The following is a 20,666-nucleotide window of genomic DNA, read 5'->3' as shown; positions in this document are numbered from 1 at the left end:
CTCCCTTGCTCCACGACAGCCCCAAGCCCTGACAAGGGGGAAGTTTGGCTCTGAGCGTCTTCTCCTGGCTCTGGGTACCTGGGGTGAGAAGGAGGCCTCAGCCATCTACTACCTCCGGGATGGGGGTGGGAGGTCGCGGCGGGGGCGTGGGGAGGCTTCCCCTCCCCAGGCCCGCATCTTCCTCCAACTCCCCACCCAGATTCCACTCCTGCGAGAGATGCAGGGAGCAGGACGGGCCGCCTCCAGGGGGCGGAGGGCAGGGGGGAAGACTTGGGGCTCCTGCAGCCCTTCTAAGACCACTGCTCTGCGGTGTCTTTCTGGGGGCGGGGTTGAGGGCCAGCCTGGTGGGACTCGCTCATTGAAGACCCAGCCAGCGGTCCCAGTGGGCACTTCATAAATAATGACACTGTCCCTTCCAGGCTGCCGTGGAGAGAGACCCTTCCGAAGGCAGTGCAGTGAAGGGCACGGCCTCGGATGAGAGAGCTCCCAGGGCTGGTCAGGACCCACTGCGCTGGCGGCACACACCTCGGGCGGAGGCTGGGGGAGGTGGGAGGGTGCGTTCGGCGCCAAAGGCCTCCTGGGCCTTGTGAGCCAAGCTGGGGCCTTTGTGTGGGTTCTGGGCTCTGGGGCAGAGACCTCTGCAATGTTTTGGGGTCTCAGAGCTGGGAGCAGCTCCTGCCCCTTATAGGAGGAGCCCCCCCCGCTCGCCATGAGGCCTCAAGGAAGTAGAATATGGAGGGAATGGCTCAGCGCGGGCAGGCTGGAGAGGCCCGGATGGCACGTGTGAGCGATTCCATTCTCACCAAGGGATGCTGGCTGATTGCCAGCTCATGAAGTGATGCATCTAAATCCTGGCTAATGGTCACCTCTAAGCTCTGGGCTGCTCGTTCAGGACAACACAAACCTCCTTGGGGCCCTGTCTTCCAGCTGTGGGCCCTGCTTGGCGTCCTAGGGGTCCCCTTGCTGATGGAGCCTGGTGTGGTCATTAAAGCAAAAGCACTCTCGAGGTGGACCCCGGGGCTGGAGAGGGCCTGCACGCAGCAGGGGGGTGGGCAGCCCATGGCAACGGGAGTCATGGGTGAGCCAATGGGAAACCAAACACACATATCGAAAGCCAATCAAATGCAAACACAAACAAAAACACGTCAAAGCAGCAGCAGCAAGCTCTTTGTGTAATAAATATTGCAAAGCGCACTTGGTTTCTTTCTTTCTTTCTTTTTTCAAGTCAAATATAACAACCAACGTCCCAAACCCTGTTTTCAACATTCGGAAGAGAGGAGCTGTTGCCATCAGCAGAACACCTGCAGCCAATCAAAGAAAAAAAACCGTTTCCCATTAGCCAGCCAATCAAAATCCTTTTCCAGTTTAAGCAGCCAATCGGACCTCTTCACATTCCTAAAAAGTGACCGAAATAAAGCACCAGAGCTCGGAGAGCTTCCTGAGAAGCCATACACCGAGGCGCAATTTAAAGAAAAAAAAAAAAAAAAAAAGAGTCAGAAATAAAAATAAAAAGGTTTGCGTTGGTCGAGATTTAAAAATAAAAAGGTTTCTTCCCGCAGCCAATCATGAGTCCGTCCCTTTAAGCCAATCATAACTGCACCACTGGTGTCTCCCTCGAGGATGCGGAGTGGCCGTGGGGCGGGACGGGAAGGGGTGGGGTGGGGGGTCGGGGTAGGGAAGGTGACCCTCTGCCACTTAGCCGGTGAGGTCCACACAGATCTCCTGGCCTTTGCCAGCCTCCAGGGTATTCCAAGGGGTTTGCAGCTACTGCCTCCGGTCCTCCGTCTCCGACCTGGAAAACGCCATCACCACATCCTCTGCACCTGCAGACCAGGGCGAAAGAATTGCTGCTGGATGGTCCTCTGGCCCTGGGCTGCAACCTGGGACAAGGCGAGGAGGCTGCGGCCCCCGATGCAGTGTCAGTCAGTCCACTGTAGCGGGGTGCTTTCCGAGAACAAAGTGCTTCTGGGGAAGCCCACCTCCCCTTGGGCCTGGGCCTCCCCTACAGCCTGGCCAGAGTAGGCCAGCAGCCCTTCTGCACGGCTGTGGGCTGCAGGCTGCAGGGGTGAGGCTCAGAGGCTTGCTCAAGGCCACACGGTGAAGAGGTGAGCATGCCAAGAACCCAGGCTGCTATCCTGGAGCAGGGCTCTGCTTGTGACCCTTGTTCCAAAGTCACCAAAGCCGGGGGCCCTTGGGAACTTCTCTCTTCCTTCTTAAGACTCTTGTTTTGATCCCTCTGGAGGATCTTGCTCATAATTTCTAACAGCCAGTCCTCTTTGCCCAAACCCAGCACCTGCTCAGGGGAGCGCGGCCAGGCCCATTTCCAGCCCGTGGTCGGCCCGGCTCCCACGGAGACAGATAATGGCCATAATCTTTTTGTTGTTATTTTTAATGGTGGATTTGAGGATTCTGGTCCAGGCACTCATGAAATCACTTCCTTTGTCTTGTTTTCCATAAGACAGGCTCTGACATGCAGCCAGAAAAGGCAGGAAGGAGGAGGGAAAGAGCCTGAAATGCTGACCTGCCTCCCCCACCTGAAGCTGCTGGGCAGGAAGGACTGAGTGGCAGACCCTGCAGGGCAGGTGAGGTGACCTGCAGGTCCCACCCCACCTCCTGGGCCCGGACCCTGCCTGGGCCCTGCCACTTTCTCCCCTTTCCCCCTGCCCCCCCGCCTTTTTTTTTTTTTGGCTGCACAGCATGTGGGATCTTAGTTCCCCGACCAGGGATCAAACCCGCGCTCCCTGCAGTGGAAACGCAGAGTCTTCACCACTGGACCACCAGGGAAGTCCCGCTCTCCCCCTTTTCTAAAGGATGGTTCCTGGTGGCACCCTGAACGTGAAGTAACAGTCGGTTGCCCACGGCCTTTAAGACAAACTTCTGTTCTGCTGGAGGATTCTTCCCGGGGAGGGGAGGATCGGAGCAGCAGAAACAGGAAAGGCCACTGAGCGGGGCGCAGGCAGCGGGGCGTGGTGGAGCTGCTGACACGTGAAACGGAGTCAGGGCGAGGGCAGGATTCCACCACGGCCGGCCCCCACCCCGGGGCATGGTGTCGGCCACCTCCGTCCACGCCACAGGGAGTCACCCCTTCCCGCTGGCAGCCTCGTCCTGACCTCCTTCCTAACTGCCCTGCCACATGGAGGAGGCATGCAGCCATGGGTGCTGTAGAAGGAGGGTCCACCCACAAGGATGTAACATTACAGACGTGTCCTTCGGTTTGGCACCAGAGGGCCAAGGTGCTACCCAGGGGAGTAACCCTGCCACACATGCCCCATCTGCCTTGATGGGGTTCTGCTGTTACCAGCACAACCTCTATTCCTGCAAAGGGGAACGAGCTTCAAGAAAGGCACTCAAATCGTCCGACCTCTTGGGACTGGGCTCCTTTGCTTGGGAAGCCCTACCAATCTTCCCCTGTCGTCCTGGGAACATTCTGTTCTCGCCTCAGTCCTCGGACCACGCAATATCACTGCAGGCAGAATTTTCTTAGCAACCACAGAATCCAAGGTTACATCATACCCTGCACGGCAGCTGAGCTGGTTACCTAACAGATGCCGGCTTTTCCCGAGTGCCGCCTCTCCAGCTCGCTGAGCAGGAGGGGGCTGGAGAGAGACCACGAAAGGGGACTTGTGAGCAAAAGATGCAATGAAGAGGGACAGCCCACTCACTTCTTTCCTTGCCTGTCTCGTGGGCTTTCTCGAAGGGACCTTGGGCCTCTGTGCTGAGCTGCAGGCACAAAAATAGCACCAGCTGCCCCAGGAGGGAAGAGTGAGTCTGCAGAGCGAAAGGCCACCGGCTCTTTGGAGGAGCCCAGACTCAGGGGCTGCCCCGTGTGTGTAGCTGGGCTACACCCTGGGAGGTGGAGAAAGAAGTCACCTCCTCAAGGTCGTGCAGGGACTCCAACAACTATTTAGCAAGACACCTGAGGCAGTGCTGCAGCACCAGCTGGTGGCCCCATCCCTGGCTGGGGAGGGGAAGGCTAGGGATCCGCAGCTCCCATTTATAGAGCCTCCCACTCTGCTGCTAGCTGGGTGCGGAAAGGGCCCACAGAGCTGCTGCCCATCCGTGCTCCGTTCTGTCCCTAAAGGACTTGCTGTTTTCCAGGCCTCACCACCAGGGATCTGCTTTCCTTTGGGGCCCAAGAGGGGGCAGGCTCTTCCAGAGCATTGTCTGACCTGTCCTTATCACTGGTTGGCCTGGTACTCATCATTCAACAAGGGCCTGACCTGAGCCCCACAGGCCTCTAGGCGAGGATGCTGCCCTTCCCTTTCCTCTTTGCCACGGAACTTGGTCCAGTTACCTAACAGGGAGGGTGAGCTGCTTAGTTAGTTATTAAGATTCAAGCTCTTAGAGCTTGAGAGCCAGGCGGGGTCTCCAAGGTTAATCCTCACGGTCCCTCCTTCTCCCTTAAAGGCTAGGATGTGGGGGCGCCCTCAGATGCTCTCACTGTCCTGGAGACGCAGGGCTCACAACAGGAAGATGCTACAAGGAAGCCAGCAGGCCGAGCCCACTGCCTCTGCGCCGTCAGCTAGATTTACTATCCCGTTTTACCGACAAGGCTGGTCCACCCCACTGGTACCTCTGCTGACGCTGTCTGGACTTGGGTTCAGAGTCTGTCCTTTCTGTTTGTCCTTTCCCACCAGATACCATGAGCACAGGAGGGGAGAAGATGATCAGTCTCTCCTGTTCCACACTCTCTGACCCATTAAAAGATAAAGAAAGCCAAAACCAGATGAAGACATCACAAAGAAAGAGAACTACAGACCAGTCTCTCTTATGAATATGATATATTCTATATTATTATAGAATTATATATTATATTATATATTATTCTATAGATATATTCTGTATTATGAATATAGATATTCATAATACCTATGATATGCAAAAATACTCACAAAATACTAGCAAACGGAATACATCAACGTATAAAAAGGATTATATACTCTGACCGAGTGACATTTATCCCAGGAATGCAAGGTTGGTTTAATATCCAAAAATCAATTAATGTAATATATCCTATCAATAGAAAAAAGGACAAAAACCATATAATCATCTGAATAGACACAGAAAACACATCTGACAAAATTCAATACCCCTTCATGATAAAAACACCCAACACACTAGGAATAAAAGGGAACTTCCTCAATCTGATAAAGGGCATTTACTAAAAACCCACAGTTATTATCATACTTAATGGTGAAAGATTGAAAGCTCTCCCCCTTCAAGATTAGGAACAAGAAAACAATATCCACTCTCACCATTTCTATTCAATACTGTGTTGAAGGTTCTATCCAGGGCAATTTGGCAAGAAAAAGAAATAAAAGGCATCCAAACTGGAAAGAAGTATTGATAAAACTATATTTGTAGATGACATGGATCTTACATATAGAAAATCCTAAGGAAGCCACTAAAAGACTATTAGAACTAATAAACAAGTTAAAGTTGCAGGATATAAGGTCAATGTACAAAAATCATTTGTATTTCTATAAACTAGAAATGAATAATCTGAAAATGAAATTAAGAAAACAATTTCACTTACAGTAGCAGCAAAAATAATAAAATACTTAGGAATAAATATAACAAATGAAGTATGAAATTTGTACTCTAAAAAGAACAAAACATCAATGTCTAAAACATCACTGAACGAAATTCAACACAATTTCTATCAAATCCCTGCTGCCTTTCTTGCAGAAATTGACAACCTGCTCCTAAAATTCATATGGAAATGCAAAGGATCCAGAATAGCCAAAACAATCTTGAGAAAAAAGAACAAGGTTGGACCCACACTTTTGAATTTCAAAACTTATTACAAAGCTACAGTAAACAAGTTTGGGTGGAATTGGCATAGATCAATGGAATAGAATTGAGAAGCTGGAAATAAACCCTCCCATTTATGGTCAGTTAAGTTTTGACAAAGGTGCCGAGGGTTCAGTGGGAAAGAACTGAACAAATGGTGCTGGGACAGCTAGACATACTCACATGTAAAAGATGAAGTTGAACCCTTACCTTGCACCATATACAAAAATTAACTCAAAATGGAGGAATGACCTAAATATAAGAGCTGAAGTTATGAAACTCTTAGAAGAAAACACAGGAGTAAATCTTCATAGTCTTGGGTTAGGAAATGGTTTCTTAGATATGACACCCAAAGCACCATCAACAAAAGAAAAAAATAAATAAATTGGGCTTTATCAAAGTTAAAAGCCTTTCTTTCTTTCTTTCTTTCTTTTTTTTTTTCACAATTTGGCCACGCCGCATGTGGGATCTTAGTTCCCCGACCAGGGATCAAACCCGCACCCCCTTCATTGGAAGCGCGGAGTCTTAACCACTGGACCGCCAGGGAAGCCCCCAAAGTTAAAAGCTTTTATGCTTCAAAAACCACCATCAAAAAAATTGAAAAGACAACCTACAGAATGGGAGAAAATATCTGCAAATCATATATCTGGTAAGGGACTCCTATCTAGAATATATAAATAATATATTATTTATATATATTTTTTTATATATATATAAAACTCAATAATAATAAAAAGTTAAACAACTCATTTTTTTAAATGGGCAAAGAACTCGAATAGACATTTCTCCAGAAAAGATATATGAATGGTCAACAAGGGCATGAAAAGATGCTCAACATCATCAGTCATTATGGAAATGCAAATCAAAACCACAATGAGACACCACTTCATACCTAATATGGACAGCTGGAATCAAAAAGACAGACAATAACAAGCATTAGCAAGGATGTGGAGAAGTTTGAGCCCTCAGACTTTGCTGGTGGAGTGTCAAATGGTGCAGCCCCAAGCCTGCTCCACCTGCAGCCTTCCCCATCTCAGCAGATGGCACCTCCATCCCCTGGTTGCTCAGGTCAAAAACCCTGGGGTCTTCTCGATTCCCTCACTCACACACACACTCCACTTGTAACACATCAGCAAATCCTGCTGACTATACTTTTAAAATGTAACCTGAATACATTAGCATTTCCCCTACTACCCCCCTGGTCCAAGCCACCACTACCCCTCTCACTAGCCTCCTGTACTCTCTTTTCCTGGATCTCCCCTCTCTGGACCCCGAGGGTCCATTCTCCACATGGCAGTCAGAAGGAAGTTCTTAAAAATATGAGTCAGATCCTGCCACTCCTTTGCTCAAAACTCTCCAAAGGTGGCTTATTATAAGATTTCTCCTCATACTCAAGGGAAACTCCAAACTCTACACCGTGGCTTCAAGACCCACCACGATCTGGCCTCTCACTCTCTTTTCACCCCTTTTTATAGGCCTCCTCCCACCCCTCACTCCGCTCCAGCCACATGGGCTCCTGGCTGTCCTTCAGGCACAGGAACTTGCAACCCAGGACCTTTGCACCTGCCGTTTCCTTTGCCTCAATGCTCTTCCCCCCAAGTCTCTCTCACAGCTCTCGCACTTCATGCCAGTCTGTGTAAAATCACCTCCCCAGGCCCTCCCTGACCACAGCATCTAACACAGTGATACGGGAGGAATCGTTATAGGTGAGGAGCCTGAAGCTCAGAGAGATGAAGCAACTCGGTGAACCAGAGGCAGAGGGAGGCCCCGACACAGACTCCGGAGACCATGCTACACTACACGTTCTGTCGTTTTCTATTAGGAAAAGGAAGGAACGGTCCTGCTCCAGTTACCCTGAGCACTGAGGCTGCTCAGGCCTCCCGGCAGAGACTGCAGTAATCCATCTACTCCCATTAGAATGGAACCAAGACCCAGGATTTATAAAGCAACACCAGAGCAGCCCTGGGGTATCTTGGAGAAAATTCAACATGGAATGCAGAAGGCCAACCTGGGAGGAGCCCAGACGCCCACGCCCTGCCCCCGCCTACTGTTCTGCCAGGTGCCCCCCTAGTCCCATGGCTCCCCTGCTACGGGCAGCAGGGCCAAGGCACTGGCGAGGGCACAGCTCTCTGAACCAGGGCAGGGCACCGAGGGGGCCATCCCACCCCATGGGCCGTGCCAGCTCTGCCCCTTTAATGGAGTCCAGTCAAGTGACTGGGGAGAGAAAAATGACAAATATTCAGGAGCTTAGAAAAGGGAGGCTGGCCCCTAGCTGGGGGCGGGAGAGAGACAATGGGGTCACTGGTCTGTTTGCAAGCTCAGGATGAATTCACACCAGCAGAATCACAAGCCCAGCCCAGGCTCCACACACCAGCACCACCCTCAGCCCACATCCCGCTCACCGAAGGGAACCAGCATGCTGCCATCGGGGAGCCAGTTCACTACAGGGTGCTGGGGCACAGGGGGCAGGGAGCAGTGTGGTTTGGAGGAAGGCCCAGGAATGAGAAAGAACAGGAAAGAGGAACAGGGAGATGGCCGCAGCCCTAAGGTGATGGACGGAGTACATCCGGCCGGGTGTACACCCGGCCTCTCTTTCTCACACCTGGCCGGGGACGTCCTAGTGGAGCCCTTTGCCCTTTTCCAGGAAAGGCACAGACCCTGGAGCTCCCATGGAGCTGGGCCCGGTTCCAGGGCGGACGAGGACTGCTCCAGACACCACCACCACTCCCTCTCCAGGAGGGACCCTGCGGAGAGAAAGACCAGGCAGCGGAAGGAAGGGATGAGGCCTCCTCGGGCAGCAGGGATGCGCTAACCGTGCTGGTCCAGTCTACAGCCCAGCAAAGCGCCTGGCTGCGGGGGAACGGGCTGCGGAGAGCTCTTCCGGCTCCTGCGGAGTCCGGCCGGGAGGAGTGGATGCTCATAGGTGGCTGGAGAGAGGCAACAGCCCTGAGAGTAAACCCTACCCAAGAAACCAACACAAGGTACAAAAGCCTGGGCCAGCTTCCAAAGCCTGCCAGCCCCAGTGCCCCACAGTTCAGGACACAGCCCAGCAGAGATGTCACCAGAGAAAAGGGGGGGCCTCCCAGCACCAGCATCAGCCGCAGGTGGGGACATCCACGTCACCCGATTCAGGGTCCTGGGCTCCTCCAAGGGCAGCAGCCCCCCAGCCTCTCTGAAACCCTCACGCCCATCCCTGGCTGGGGCTGAACAGGACTACTCCATTCTGGGCTCGGGGGTCTCCTGACCTCCTGACCTCCTAATGGGCCTAACACCTTCCCAATGAGGGCCAATGACCGGGGCCTGGAAAACTCCGAAATATGACCCCGACACCCCAGAGTCTCCCCATTCCTGCTGGAGGCTAACTCTGGAAGTTAACTCTGGCAAAGTTACCTTCGCATAGGGAGTTAACTTTGGCAAAAGTTCTTCAAAACCGTCCAGGGAACCCGACCTGCCAAGCCCGGGTTATCCTCCACGCACACGGCTGACCGGCTGGAGAGGAAACACGGTCACACGCACCAAAGCGTCCAGGGAATGATTCCCATTCCCGACATCTGCCCCTTGTCTGACCACATGATTTTTGGCTTTGGTACTTCCTCTTTGCCCCTGAGCTCACTGTCTTGCTGTGCATACCAACCAGCATCTGCTACTCGGCTACCCGCCTACCCGAAAACTGCACGGCTCAGCTACTGGCTCTGGGGAGATGAGCCAGGCAGCGAGGCTCCCGGAAAAACAGGTCCCAGACACCTCTGCAAGGGCAAAAGTCTCCACGGGGGTGAGACTCGGGCACCAACCTGGACTAGGTCTCCCCCCAGACAAGCCCAAACCTGCTTGGTGGCATGTGCTGCTTTTAGCAGCCGTGGCCTAGGAGCCCAGGGGTGCTATACAGCTCAGCTCTGCCGCCCAAAGTTCCCAGAGGATGGCTTTTACCCAGAGACAGCACGACACTAATCGCCATGAGGACAACGCCCCGGATCCACCAAGGTCTCAGCAGCCAAGGCAGGCTCCAGGCTTGGTGACGCCTACTGGGCCCAGGTGTGAGGCGGCTCCTGGCAGACCAACAAGGGCCTCCCCAGGCTTGGGCTCCCTTGGTGGATCACGGTACCTGGGCCTGGGTCTGACCCCTGCCTACCCGTGCGATACTGGGCAAGTCCCTGCACATCCACCTCCGTTTCCTCACCTGCAAAACACATGTATCCTGCCCATCTGACTGACCCGGATAACGTCCGCAGCATAAAGCATCACAAACAGCATCTCGTGGGGTCACCCCTCAGGGTTCTAGTACACCTGCTCTGCTCTAGTCCCACGTGCCCCAAACCCACCTCACCCCCCCATACCCCACTGAGCCCAGCACACACATCCTACCTCGGGGGCTTTCTAGCGGGGGATCCCTTCCCTCAGGGTCAGTCATCTGTGATCTGCACTCAAAATTCTTTACGTGTTTGCTCCTGTTTCCGTCTGCCCTGCTGGGCTGGCAGCTCGAGGCCGGGGGCGGTCGCCTGGCATCCAGATCAATGGGCTACTGTGAGCGGACTGTGCCATCGCTGGCCGAACTGGCCCTTGACGCTCTCCTCCGGGACAGAGGTCTGCCCCTTCTGGGTGCCAGGAGGCGGGAGCAGAGACGCACAAGCGCTTGGAGGCCCCTGCTCTCAGCTCTATACAACAGAACCCATCACGCTGGTGAAGGAGGGTCAAGGCAGCCCTTCACCGGCCGGAACCAGAGGCCGAACTGAGCAACCGGCCCTGCTCTTCAGCTCTTTCCCTTTCTCGGGGTTATTTTTTTACATTAACTTTTACTGGAGTCTAGTTGCTTTACACTGTTGTGTCAGTTCCTGCTGCACAGCAAAGTGAATCAGCTATACGTGTACACATCTCCCCTCTTTTTTGGATTTCCTTCCCATTTAGGTCACCGAAGAGTATTGAGTAGAGTTCCCTGTGCTGTACAGCAGGTTCTCATTAGTTACCTATTTTGCACATGGTATCACTAGTGTATATACAGTGGTATATATGGCATCAGTAGTGTATATATAGTGGTATATATAGTATCACTAGTGTATATATAGTGGTATACATAGTATCAATAGTGTATATACAGTGGTATATATGGTATCAGTAGTGTATATATAGTGGTATATATGGTATCAGTAGTGTATATATAGTGGTATATATGGTATCAGTAGTGTATATATAGGGGTATATATAGTATCACCAGTGTATATACAGTGGTATATATGGTATCAGTAGTGTGTATCCCAATCTCCCAATTCATCCCCCTCGACACGGGGTATTTTTTTTCTTTTTCTGTGATACAAGTTATCACGTACCAAGTCCTTCTGGTCGATTTTTCAGTCGGATTCAATGTATATGAGATTTTTGGGTTCAATTTTATTATTATTAGGTTACAGGTAATTCTCATGAAAGTGTTGATTAAAGTTTAAAAAGATTAGCTTCCCATCCCACTGACTGGAATTCTCCCGGGGCCTGACAGTAATTTCAGTCCAGAGTTGGTTATCACCTGGAGCCTCTGGGAGAAAAGCCTCAGAGCCGCACGTGAGCAGATGGGGGTCCCGGGACCCCAGCAGCTGGTCCGCACAGAGGGGGAGCCTCGGTCTACACAGGGATCTGACAGACCCCACTCTGTGCCAGAGCTGGACCACGGGGAAATGTGAGACTGCGAGCACAGCATGGACCTTGGCCCCTCGGGGATCCTGACCTGATGTGATAACCGCTACACGGGAAGAAAGATCCGCAGGCAGTTCAGGAGCCAGAGGAGGAAAGCGGGCCGACCCTGGAAGGGCAGAGAGGGCGGCAGAGGAAGTGAAAGAGCAGAGGCCAGATGGTGTGGGAAAGGATTCCAGGAAGAATGCTGGCTGTAAAACGGAGATTGTGCCAGCACCCCACTCGAAGGCCGCTGAGAGGGTCAAGTGGGGTGATGAGCAGAGGGGTGAGCTTGCTTGGTCCCTGGGAGAGCCGCGCACTGGGTGGGCCCCGGGAGAACCGCACACTGGGTGGGCCCCGGGAGAGCCGCGCACTGGGGGGGCCCCGGGAGAGCCGCGCACTGGGGGGGCCCCGGGAGAGCCGCGCACTGGGTGGGTGGGCCCTCCCCTTGGGCCGCTGGCTCCCTGCTGGGTTGCCCATGACCACAGCTATTTTAACAAGGTTCTCAGTGTAACCCTGAGACCAAATGACCTATTTTAGGCTTGCTGGCAGTGGACCCTGAGCCCGCAGCCTTGGCTTCCGCAGGGGAAAGCCAGAAGAGCCCTGGGACCGCCCAGCTGGCTCAGGCTGGGGACCTTCCCTAGAAAGTCTCTTCGAGAAAGAGTGTGATCAGACGGAGGCTGGAACAGGCCTGGGGAGCCAGCGTGCCAGCACCGCAGCTCCAGGGCCAGGAAGAGGGGAAGAGAAAGGATGAGGGCTTCCTTAACAAAATGGGCCACATCAAGACAGGGTCCCTCCAGCCCCAGGACAGCTGGACAAGGGTCTATACGAAGCATGACTCGAGGATGGTAGTTCTGCAGGCGACTGGCCATAAGGAGGCCTTTGCCCAGTGCACCAGGGGCCTGGAACTGGCACTCGCCACATCCGTCCCCAGTGTGGTGCTGGGGCAGGGAGAGACCTGGAGCTCAAACAGAACCAGCACGTTCAAAGGCACCTGGAGGTGAAAGGCCCAGAAAAAGAAGGCAGCAGGAAACCCTTCCAATTTTCTCACGCCCTCCTGAAATACCATGCTAACTGCCTACATCACACCTGCTCCTCAGGTAAAACACCGTTCTGCTTAAAAATGCACATGGCCTGTAAGCCACTCCTAGACGGTCTTTGTTTACCACACCCTGGACCCACGTGACCCATTCTATGACCTTGAGCATCTTACTCAACCTCTCAGGGCCTGTTTTCTCATCGTGAAAGTGGGCCTGTGACAGTGGCTGCCTCACAGGGCTGTCATGAGGATTCTCTGGGATAACGTTATACGCTACTTGACATGGAACGTGGCACACAGGAGGAGCTCAATAAATTAAATTCATTATAATTAATAGCAAAAATGAAAAAGAAATGTCGAGTAGTAAAGGATCAGGGGACTTCCCTGGTGGTCCAGTGGGTAAGACTCCTCACTCCCAATGCAGGGGGCCTGGGTTCGATCCCTGGTCGGGGAACTAGATCCCACATGCGTGCCACAACTAAGAGTTAGTGGGCCGCAACTAAAGATCCCGCGTGCCGCAACTAAGATCCCACGTGCCGCAACTAAGACCCGGCGCAGCCACCGAAAAAAAAAAGGTAAAGGATCGGTCAAAAAAATGATAGCACGGCCACATGGCTGCGTATCACGCGACTGCTAAAATGTTTTCTTGAAAATCGTTTTGAGGACAAGGTAAAATTATCATAAGTAAAAAAATGGATGTTAAAATGGATATTACAACGTTTACACTGTATGGTCTCAACTCTGTAATGAAAATACATGCACATTTTTTTTTAAATCTGCTGGGAAATTAATGCAAGGGAACAGTGATTCTAGCTACATGGTAGGAGTCAATCCTCTAAGCTTTTCTGCTGTTTGTCTTTCCCAATGACTTTCCACAATGACTATGCATTCTTTTATAGCCAGGAAAAACGATCGACATATGTTATGGAGAGAACAGCACTGACAACAAGAAAGGCACGAACTCAGCATTCTGTTGAGCCTGCTTTGGAAGCTACAGCTCTCCGCCCCCGAGCCTAGAGCTGGGGCTTCTCAGCAAGGCGACCTTCCCAGAGAAGCCATGATTGCCTTTGGTTCAAAGTCAGTCCAGCGAGGATGTCGGGTCTGCTCGGCCACCCTAGGGACCAGGAGACAAGCGCTTCATGTCCCTGCCTTTCCGGGGGACTGAGCGCTCCCAGACCCAGAGCCTGGTCCCTTCATTCACCCAAGAACATGCTGGCGCTCCGGGGGACCCAGCCCCACAAATACAAAGAGGGAAGCCACAAGGGGCTCAGAGTTGGTCAAGAGATGGACCAGGAGACAGTGTGGGGAGTAGCAGGGCCGAGGTACATGTGTGCGGTGGGGAATCACAGGAGGGCCTGGCCCTGCCTGTGGGAGGCAGGGGAGGGGGTGGGCTCAGGGCTGGGCTCCTGGCAGCCGAGAGGCAAAGGCAGGGACGGAAAGGCATGAATGCACGAGGCCTGAGACGGGAGCTGAAAGCCATTCACTGTGGCCGTTTGTGGAGCATGAGGTCCTGGTGTCGGGTGGGCAGGGGTCCTGCTCATCAAGCTAAGGGGTTTGGATTTTATCCTCAAGGCAGTAGAGAGCCACTGAAAGATTTTAAGTCGGGAAGAGACCCGCTGACGTAGCCTTCGATACTCACTCTGGGTACAGGGTAGAAAGTGCACGGAGAGGGCAAGACGAGAATTCAAGATGCCAGTTAGGGGCTGCCTGTGGTGATCAAGGCAAGAATTAACAGGGGCTTAGACCAAAATGGGGGTTCAAACCAAGATGGAGAAGACAAAGCAGATGTGAGGAGCATTAAGGAGGGAGAACCAAGAGGACTTGGTAACCTCCTAGATGCCTGGGGAAGACGGCAGTCAGTGGTTGGCCCCCAGGACACCGGGCTCAAGGGTGGCACATCCTCGCGACAGAGAATACAGGCGGGAGCACAGATCCCGGGGTGGGGAGAGGTTACGACCCTGGACCTGCTGAATGTGGGGCGTGTGCGGCCAGTAGAGAGCACGCATCAATCTGGGGGTCAGCAGGGGGTCTGGGCTGAGAGGGTGTATTTGGAAGGCGTCGACCAGAGCTCTGTTGGAGTCACGGGAGTGTATGTGACCTCCCAGGGACAGTGTGTGACACTGAGAGGAGAGGACAGAATATGGAGAACACCAGCATGACCATGGTGAGGGGAAAGGAGGTGCTGGGGTGGGGGGAGGGAGGCAGTGAGCAGAGAGAGGCAGAAAATGGGGGAGGGGGGGGTCTTATGGAAGACAAGGGAGGGAAAGGAGGGCTTCCAGAAGGAGGCTTTCGAGGGTGGTCTTGGAACAGCACAGGCCAGGCAGGTCTACCCACTGTCCAGTGCAGTACTGGGGGGCCTCTGGGGCCCTCTCCTGGAACCATTTGGTGAGGGCCCTATGGTGCAGGCCCGTGCACCAGGGTCTCCAGCACCTACCTGGACCCAGCAGATACTGAACACGTGTTCACAAAGGGAAGAATGGGATGGGGGGTGGCCGGGAGGCGTGGGTTGAGGGATGCCCCGCCTGCTGCTCTCCTACCTGGGTCTGGGGAGGGCAAGCAGTGCTCCCGGTACCAGACCCCTCCAGCCCCAGAGGGGAAGCGTGTGCGGGCCCAAGGTGGTGGGCAGGACCCCGGGACGGATGGCCAAGCACTGACCCATTGGTGGGGCGGCCTCAGGCCCCCTACTGAGGGCAGCTGGAACAGCTGGAACAGGTCAGAGTTGCGGGAGCCGGCGGAGCAGAGCACAGGCATTTGCTGAGAGACAGTGCCACCTAGTGGCAGGAGGCGCTCACACCAGGCTTCTATGGGACGGTCCGGCCCATCACCCCGAATGCTCCTAGGCCTTTCTGGGCCTTTCATGCTGGGGTCCTGAGCACTGGAAGCAATGATCCAGGGCTCTTGCCACCTGGGTGGCACCTGAGACTCTGACAGCAACATGCCCTGTGGCATCAGCTGAGGTCAGCTCTGCCAGCGGGGAAGGTGGGCAGGCTAGAATTTTATCAAAGCCCCATTTGGCCCCAGGGCGTGGGCAGAAATGTAGGGTCCTGCTCTCAGGCTTGAACCTCCATAGTGGGAGAGACTGGACTGCTTGTTGTTTTGTTGGCACAGAGAAAATACAGTATGTCTGTGAGGCTGGTCGCTGGAGGTGACTGTGGGGCGAGAGGCAGGCTGAAGGGCAGCGCAGCAGCGGAGAACCAGCTCCCCAGAGATTCTCACCCGGCTCCAGGTTCACTCCCAGGAGACTGCTTCCCGGAGAGAAGTACCCAAGGCCAGCCTGTCTGTCTGTGGACTCCCCACACCCAGGAGGGCCCGGATTCCAGGGCCACGAAATCACACCCACATGCCCACGGCTCACTCCTGACTGCTCAGCAGTTTCAGGCCAGGTGGGGTCACCGTGACCGCCTTAAATAACTCAGCAGAGCTCATTTTTATTTTCAGTTGTTGGTTTAGCTGAGCAAGACAAAAAGAGTTCTCTTAAAAACACTTTTTAAAACTTCCCTTTAAACAACAAGGTCCTACTGTATAGCACAGAGAACTATATTCAATATCCTATGATAAACCATAATGGAAAAGAATATTTAAAAAAAGAATGTATATATGTGTAAAACTAAATCACTTTGCTGTACAGTAGAAATTAACACAACACTGTAAATCAACTATACTTCAATTTAAAAAAGAGGAAAAAGAAAAATAGGAAACCAAAAAAAAACTCAGAATCTAAAAAAAAAACTTCCCTTATTGTAAAAGAAATGTATGCGCAATGTTAAAAAACTTAGTTTTACAAAAAAATGTGTGACTTGGAAAGTCAAAGTCCCTTATGTGGTTCCACCCTCTATCAAAATTTTCTACAAACAACCTGGTAAATATTCTTTCAGCTTCTTTTGCTCTATACACATACATTCGTGCGTGTGTATATATGGGCGGGGGGTGGAGAGTGCATGTGGTGGTGTTTTCTATACTGACATACAGTTCTATAGCTTCTTTTGATTTATTTTCCCATTAACAGCTTTCTACTTAGAGGCATTCTTACCCCTGAAGCTCAAATTCAGGTTAACCCAGTGACCCAAGACCAGGCTGGGAGAAAAGGTGATGCCCCAGGGACTCAGAAGCCTGAGGGTTTCAAGTGAATACAGTTGGGGAGCAGGGGAGAGGGACCACGCTAAAACCCAGATCAGCCCTGGAGGAGAAAAGACCTCTCCCAGAAGAAATATCCCAGGACGGGGTGGGGGTGGGGGTGGGGGCAGACTCCACACCCCTTATCTCCTCCCCAGCCGTGGCTGACAGCACAGCTGGCGCAGACAGGCTGCGGCACGAGGGTGGCCCGGGCGAGCGGCTGTCCCTGGGAGCTGCTGGGGCCACAGGAACACCCTGTACATTTCTGCTGACTTGGACGCACAGGCTGGGTCACACCCAGCGTCAGAGCTCGGGAACCGGGCCCTGCGCCAGGGCAGAGCCCTGCGTGTGACATCCAGGAGAAGGGCAGCCTCAGGAAAAGCAGTGCCGTGTGCCAGGTCTGCTCACCTCCCCAGCCTCAGGGATCAGCAAACACGCCCATCAGCACTCTGCTCCTGGGAGCCTGCTCACACCAGGCAGGCCACCGGCTGCACGATTTAATGGCCAAGAATTCCAAGCAATTGGAAACTGGTGGTCAGGGTCCTGGGCTACAGGGTCAGGATAAGGCTTCCAGAAAGGGAGAGCCCATCACGTGCCCAGCAGCTTCCTGCGGCTCCAGGACAGAGACAAACCCAGCTCTGCAATCGGGCTGCAGGTTTGCATCCTGGGCCCCCCAGCAACTGGCTGCAGTGGCTTTTTGCTTCTGAACCCGTTTCCTTGCCTGCTAAGCAGAAGTAATAAAGCTGGCAGCTCGAGCCTGCTAGACAATAAACACTCAGTTTTACTCACTACCATTATTACAACTGGCTGAGGGTACTCAAGAGAAATAACTCCCTTGGGCACACGGAGACCTCCAGGGCCACTGGGGCCACCTTCCTGGGCACAGCCAGGAACACAGCAGCCACCGTGCAGCCTGCACCTAGAGCAGGCCCCTGCCCACAAGGGTGGTTTCCTTGTCCTGAACAGGGTACTGGGGCGGGGGGGGCAGGCAAAGGCTGAAGAAATGCAACCACCAGAGCCTCTGCAGCTCTGGGGCCCCCAAACACCTCCATTTCTTCCTCTTCCTCCCCCAGGCCTAGAAAGGGATCCCCCCATTACCTGATTGGGTTCTTGGCTCCCAGCTGGGGAAGGAGAAGGGACCGGCCTGGAGGCTCTGGAGCCTCTGCAGGCTCCACGTCCAGACACTGCCGCCACCCGGGGCTCAGCTCTGTGGGTGAGGGAGCTGCAGCCCCGAAATCTCTCTCTCATGGACCACCCATCTGGAAGGGCTGGAGCTACGCTTTCCAAAGGAACCACAACTTGCTGTCGCTGGCCATGGGGGCCCTCGACGACTCACCCTGGTCGATGGACTCACCCTGGTCGATAGACTCACCCTGGTCGATGGACTCACCCTGGTCGATGGAGTGCTGGGGTAGCTGGCTGAGCTGGCTGTTGACCACCCCCGCGTAGGTGCGCAGGAACTCCTCCTCGCTGGCCGTCAGCTGCGAGGGCGAAAGGGCTGGGTGAAGGGTGGCCCGCACCCGCTCCCTGGGCCTCTGTTGTTGAGAACTGACCTTTTAGTTCCAGGGTGAGCACCCTCTCCCCTCTGCTCCCATCCCTGAAACTTGGTCCATGGGGCCCACAGGCCTCGCCACGGGGATCGGATCGGGGACGGGATTCCAGCGTAGGGCAGGCCCTGCTTGGGGAGCCCCTCCCTCTCCTGTTGAGAAGGGCCACTGCACATCTGCTGCCCTCTCGGTGGCTGTCCTGCCCCCAGGTCACCACGAAGGGAAGACTCTCGGAGAGTGGAGGAGAGGAAGGTCAGGGCCTTTAGGACCCTCACCCACTTGGCCCAAACTTGGAGCCTCAGTTCCCTGACGAACTGGACATGCCGGTGCCTGTGCCCGGGAGCCTGAATTAGCCACAGCCAAGCCAGAGGCCTGGCATCCCCTTCCCCAGACCACAGCTGCTACAGAAGGTGGTTACAGCCCCTCTGCCCGCCTGCATCAGGCACCCTCCCTGGGGGGCCTGCTGCTCGATGCCCCGAAGGTACTCACGTTGGAGCCCATCTTCCTCAGCATAAGCAGCACCCGGACCTTCTGCTGAACGTACATCTCCTCCGGACTCTTCCCGGGGGCCCCCTCGCGGTTCATCCCCTGGCCAGCTCTGGGGACTCCTGCAGAGCAAGGAGAAGCATGGGGTGGGGCGGTGTCAGGACGAGACATACCTGCATACCGACACGAGTTGTCAGGCCGCCCATGTAGCATCAGGGGCTAGTTTCTGAGAGCCCAGAGCAGGTGGCGAGTTGCCCGTTCCTCCCTCACGCCTGCTGGCCCGACAGCCAGACTGAGCAGGGATCTCCCCGGAGCAGGCACTGGTGGCCGGCCCCCTCTGTGTGTGGAGCTGTCAGGCCCAGGTGGCTGAGCTGACCCAGACTTCTGGCCAGCTCTACCTTCCAGCCACCCCTCAGCAAGGCTCCTGCTATGAGCCCAGGAGATGTGCTGCATGAAACCCAAAGTGTCCCCGTCTTTCAAAGCCAGCAACTTCCATGAGCAAAGTGACGTGATCAGAGGCAGCCGGCTGGAGCCTGTAGCTGGAGAAGCCATGGGATCAGTACCCAGCCCCCAAACACCAAGACAGCTCCCTCTGCAAAAGTCCCTGACGAGTTCAAGAGGCTGCCTCCTGGGCTGGGCTCCAAGGAGTCCCTCGATGGGGACGGCGAGCCTGGGGCTGCGGGCACACACACCCGCCCGGGCTTGCTGCCGCCACCCTCACAAGCCCACCCACCTGTCACAGGATGGCTCCTGCACGTGGCAGCTGAGTCCAGGTGCAGCAGGGACCCGACCTGCAGAAAGGTCCCAGGACAGAAGTCCCAGGGTTTCCTCCCTCCAGGAGGAGCTGGGGGCGAGGAAGCCGGGCGTGGAGGGGTTTGGGTTACACACTTGTAACTCCTGGATGAGTCAGAAATAACGCAGCAGCTGGTGGGGGTGGAGCCCTGGCAGCCCTGGTACCAAGGAGCTGCGCTCGGAGGACCAAGGGAGCCGGGCTTGCGGGCCAAGGGCACTCCTCACGCCGCCCATCCCTCAGGGGCCAGCAAGCCTTGGACCAGCAGGCTCTCCCAGGTGAAGGGCAGACTCAGAAAGGCGCCAGAGCCCTGGGCAGCAGCCTCCCTGGAGGCTCCTGTCAACCGCTCAGTCCCCAGAAGCTAACAGGGGCTCCGGCCCTAAAAGCCTGCACAATAGGGCAAAATGCGTATTGAGTAGCAATACGTAGCTGCAAAAAACGTAGCAGCTGTGCACTCAATGCAGTGCCGTCTTCTTACAGGTCCTTCCTTTCCACCACCAAAGCCCAGGCTCCCTCTTCTACTGTCTGCTACCCTGTCACCTCCTCCTGGTTCAGAAAAGGGTCTAATAAACAACTGGTAACCAGGAAGGAGGGGTGAGCTGCCTGCAGAACGACCTCTGGTGAGAGGCAGCCAGCCGTCCCCTGGGGCCAGGTGCACCAGAGCAGCGGACAGCCCTCAGTTCCCAGCACAGCTGAGTGGGGAGGCTTGGTTCTGGGGGATCACTCCTCCTCCTGTCCACCCCTTCTCACTTCCTTCCACTCCACCACCCAGCGCAAGTAGCCGGAATGATCTTTTTTAAAAATTATTTTTATTTATTTATTTTTAAAAATAAGTTGTGTGTGTTTTTTTTTTAATTTTTGAACTTTATTTTATTTTTTTATACAGCAGGTTCTTATTAGTCATCAATTGTATACACATCAGTGGATACATGTCAATCCCAATCACCCAATTCAGCACACCACCAACCCCACGCCCCTGTGGCTTTCCCCCTGGGTGTCCATACGTTTGTTCTCTACATCTGTGTCTCAACTTCTGCCCTGTAAACCGGTTCATCTATACCATTTTTCTAGGTTCCACATACATGCATTAATATACGATATTTGTTTTTCTCTTTCTGACTTACTTTACTCTGTATGACAGTCTCTAGATCCATCCACGTCTCAACAAATGACTCAATTTCGTTCCTTTTTATGGCTGAGTAATATTCCATTGTATATATGTACCACATCTTCTTTATCCATT

At 54.0% G+C, this 20,666-nt stretch overlaps 1 protein-coding gene across 9 annotated transcripts in view; it reads right to left on the bottom strand.

Annotated features, from left to right (window-relative positions):
* Positions 1–20,666, bottom strand: part of CTNNBIP1 (catenin beta interacting protein 1) — a 73,228-nt gene that overhangs the window by 12,830 nt on the left and 39,732 nt on the right. For 4 of the 9 annotated variants that reach the window (XM_055083792.1, XM_055083788.1, XM_055083789.1 and 1 more), the window contains 3 exons: positions 18,637–18,755; positions 17,937–18,081; positions 1,196–1,823 (listed from right to left, as the gene is read on the bottom strand). In XM_055083792.1, the coding sequence (XP_054939767.1) occupies positions 1,765–1,823; positions 17,937–18,081; positions 18,637–18,732 (300 nt within the window). In that variant the 5' untranslated portion in view covers positions 18,733–18,755 and the 3' untranslated portion in view covers positions 1,196–1,764. Of the gene's footprint in view, positions 1–1,195; positions 1,824–17,936; positions 18,082–18,636; positions 18,756–19,366; positions 19,494–20,666 lie in introns of those variants that run through there. The other 5 variants (XM_055083791.1, XM_007110292.3, XM_024125673.1 and 2 more) reach the window with 5 other exon arrangements.

The sequence above is a fragment of the Physeter macrocephalus genome, chromosome 3, assembly GCF_002837175.3.
Source record: "Physeter macrocephalus isolate SW-GA chromosome 3, ASM283717v5, whole genome shotgun sequence".
Lineage (NCBI taxonomy): Eukaryota > Metazoa > Chordata > Mammalia > Artiodactyla > Physeteridae > Physeter > Physeter macrocephalus.
This window is presented reverse-complemented; position numbering and strand designations above follow the sequence as displayed.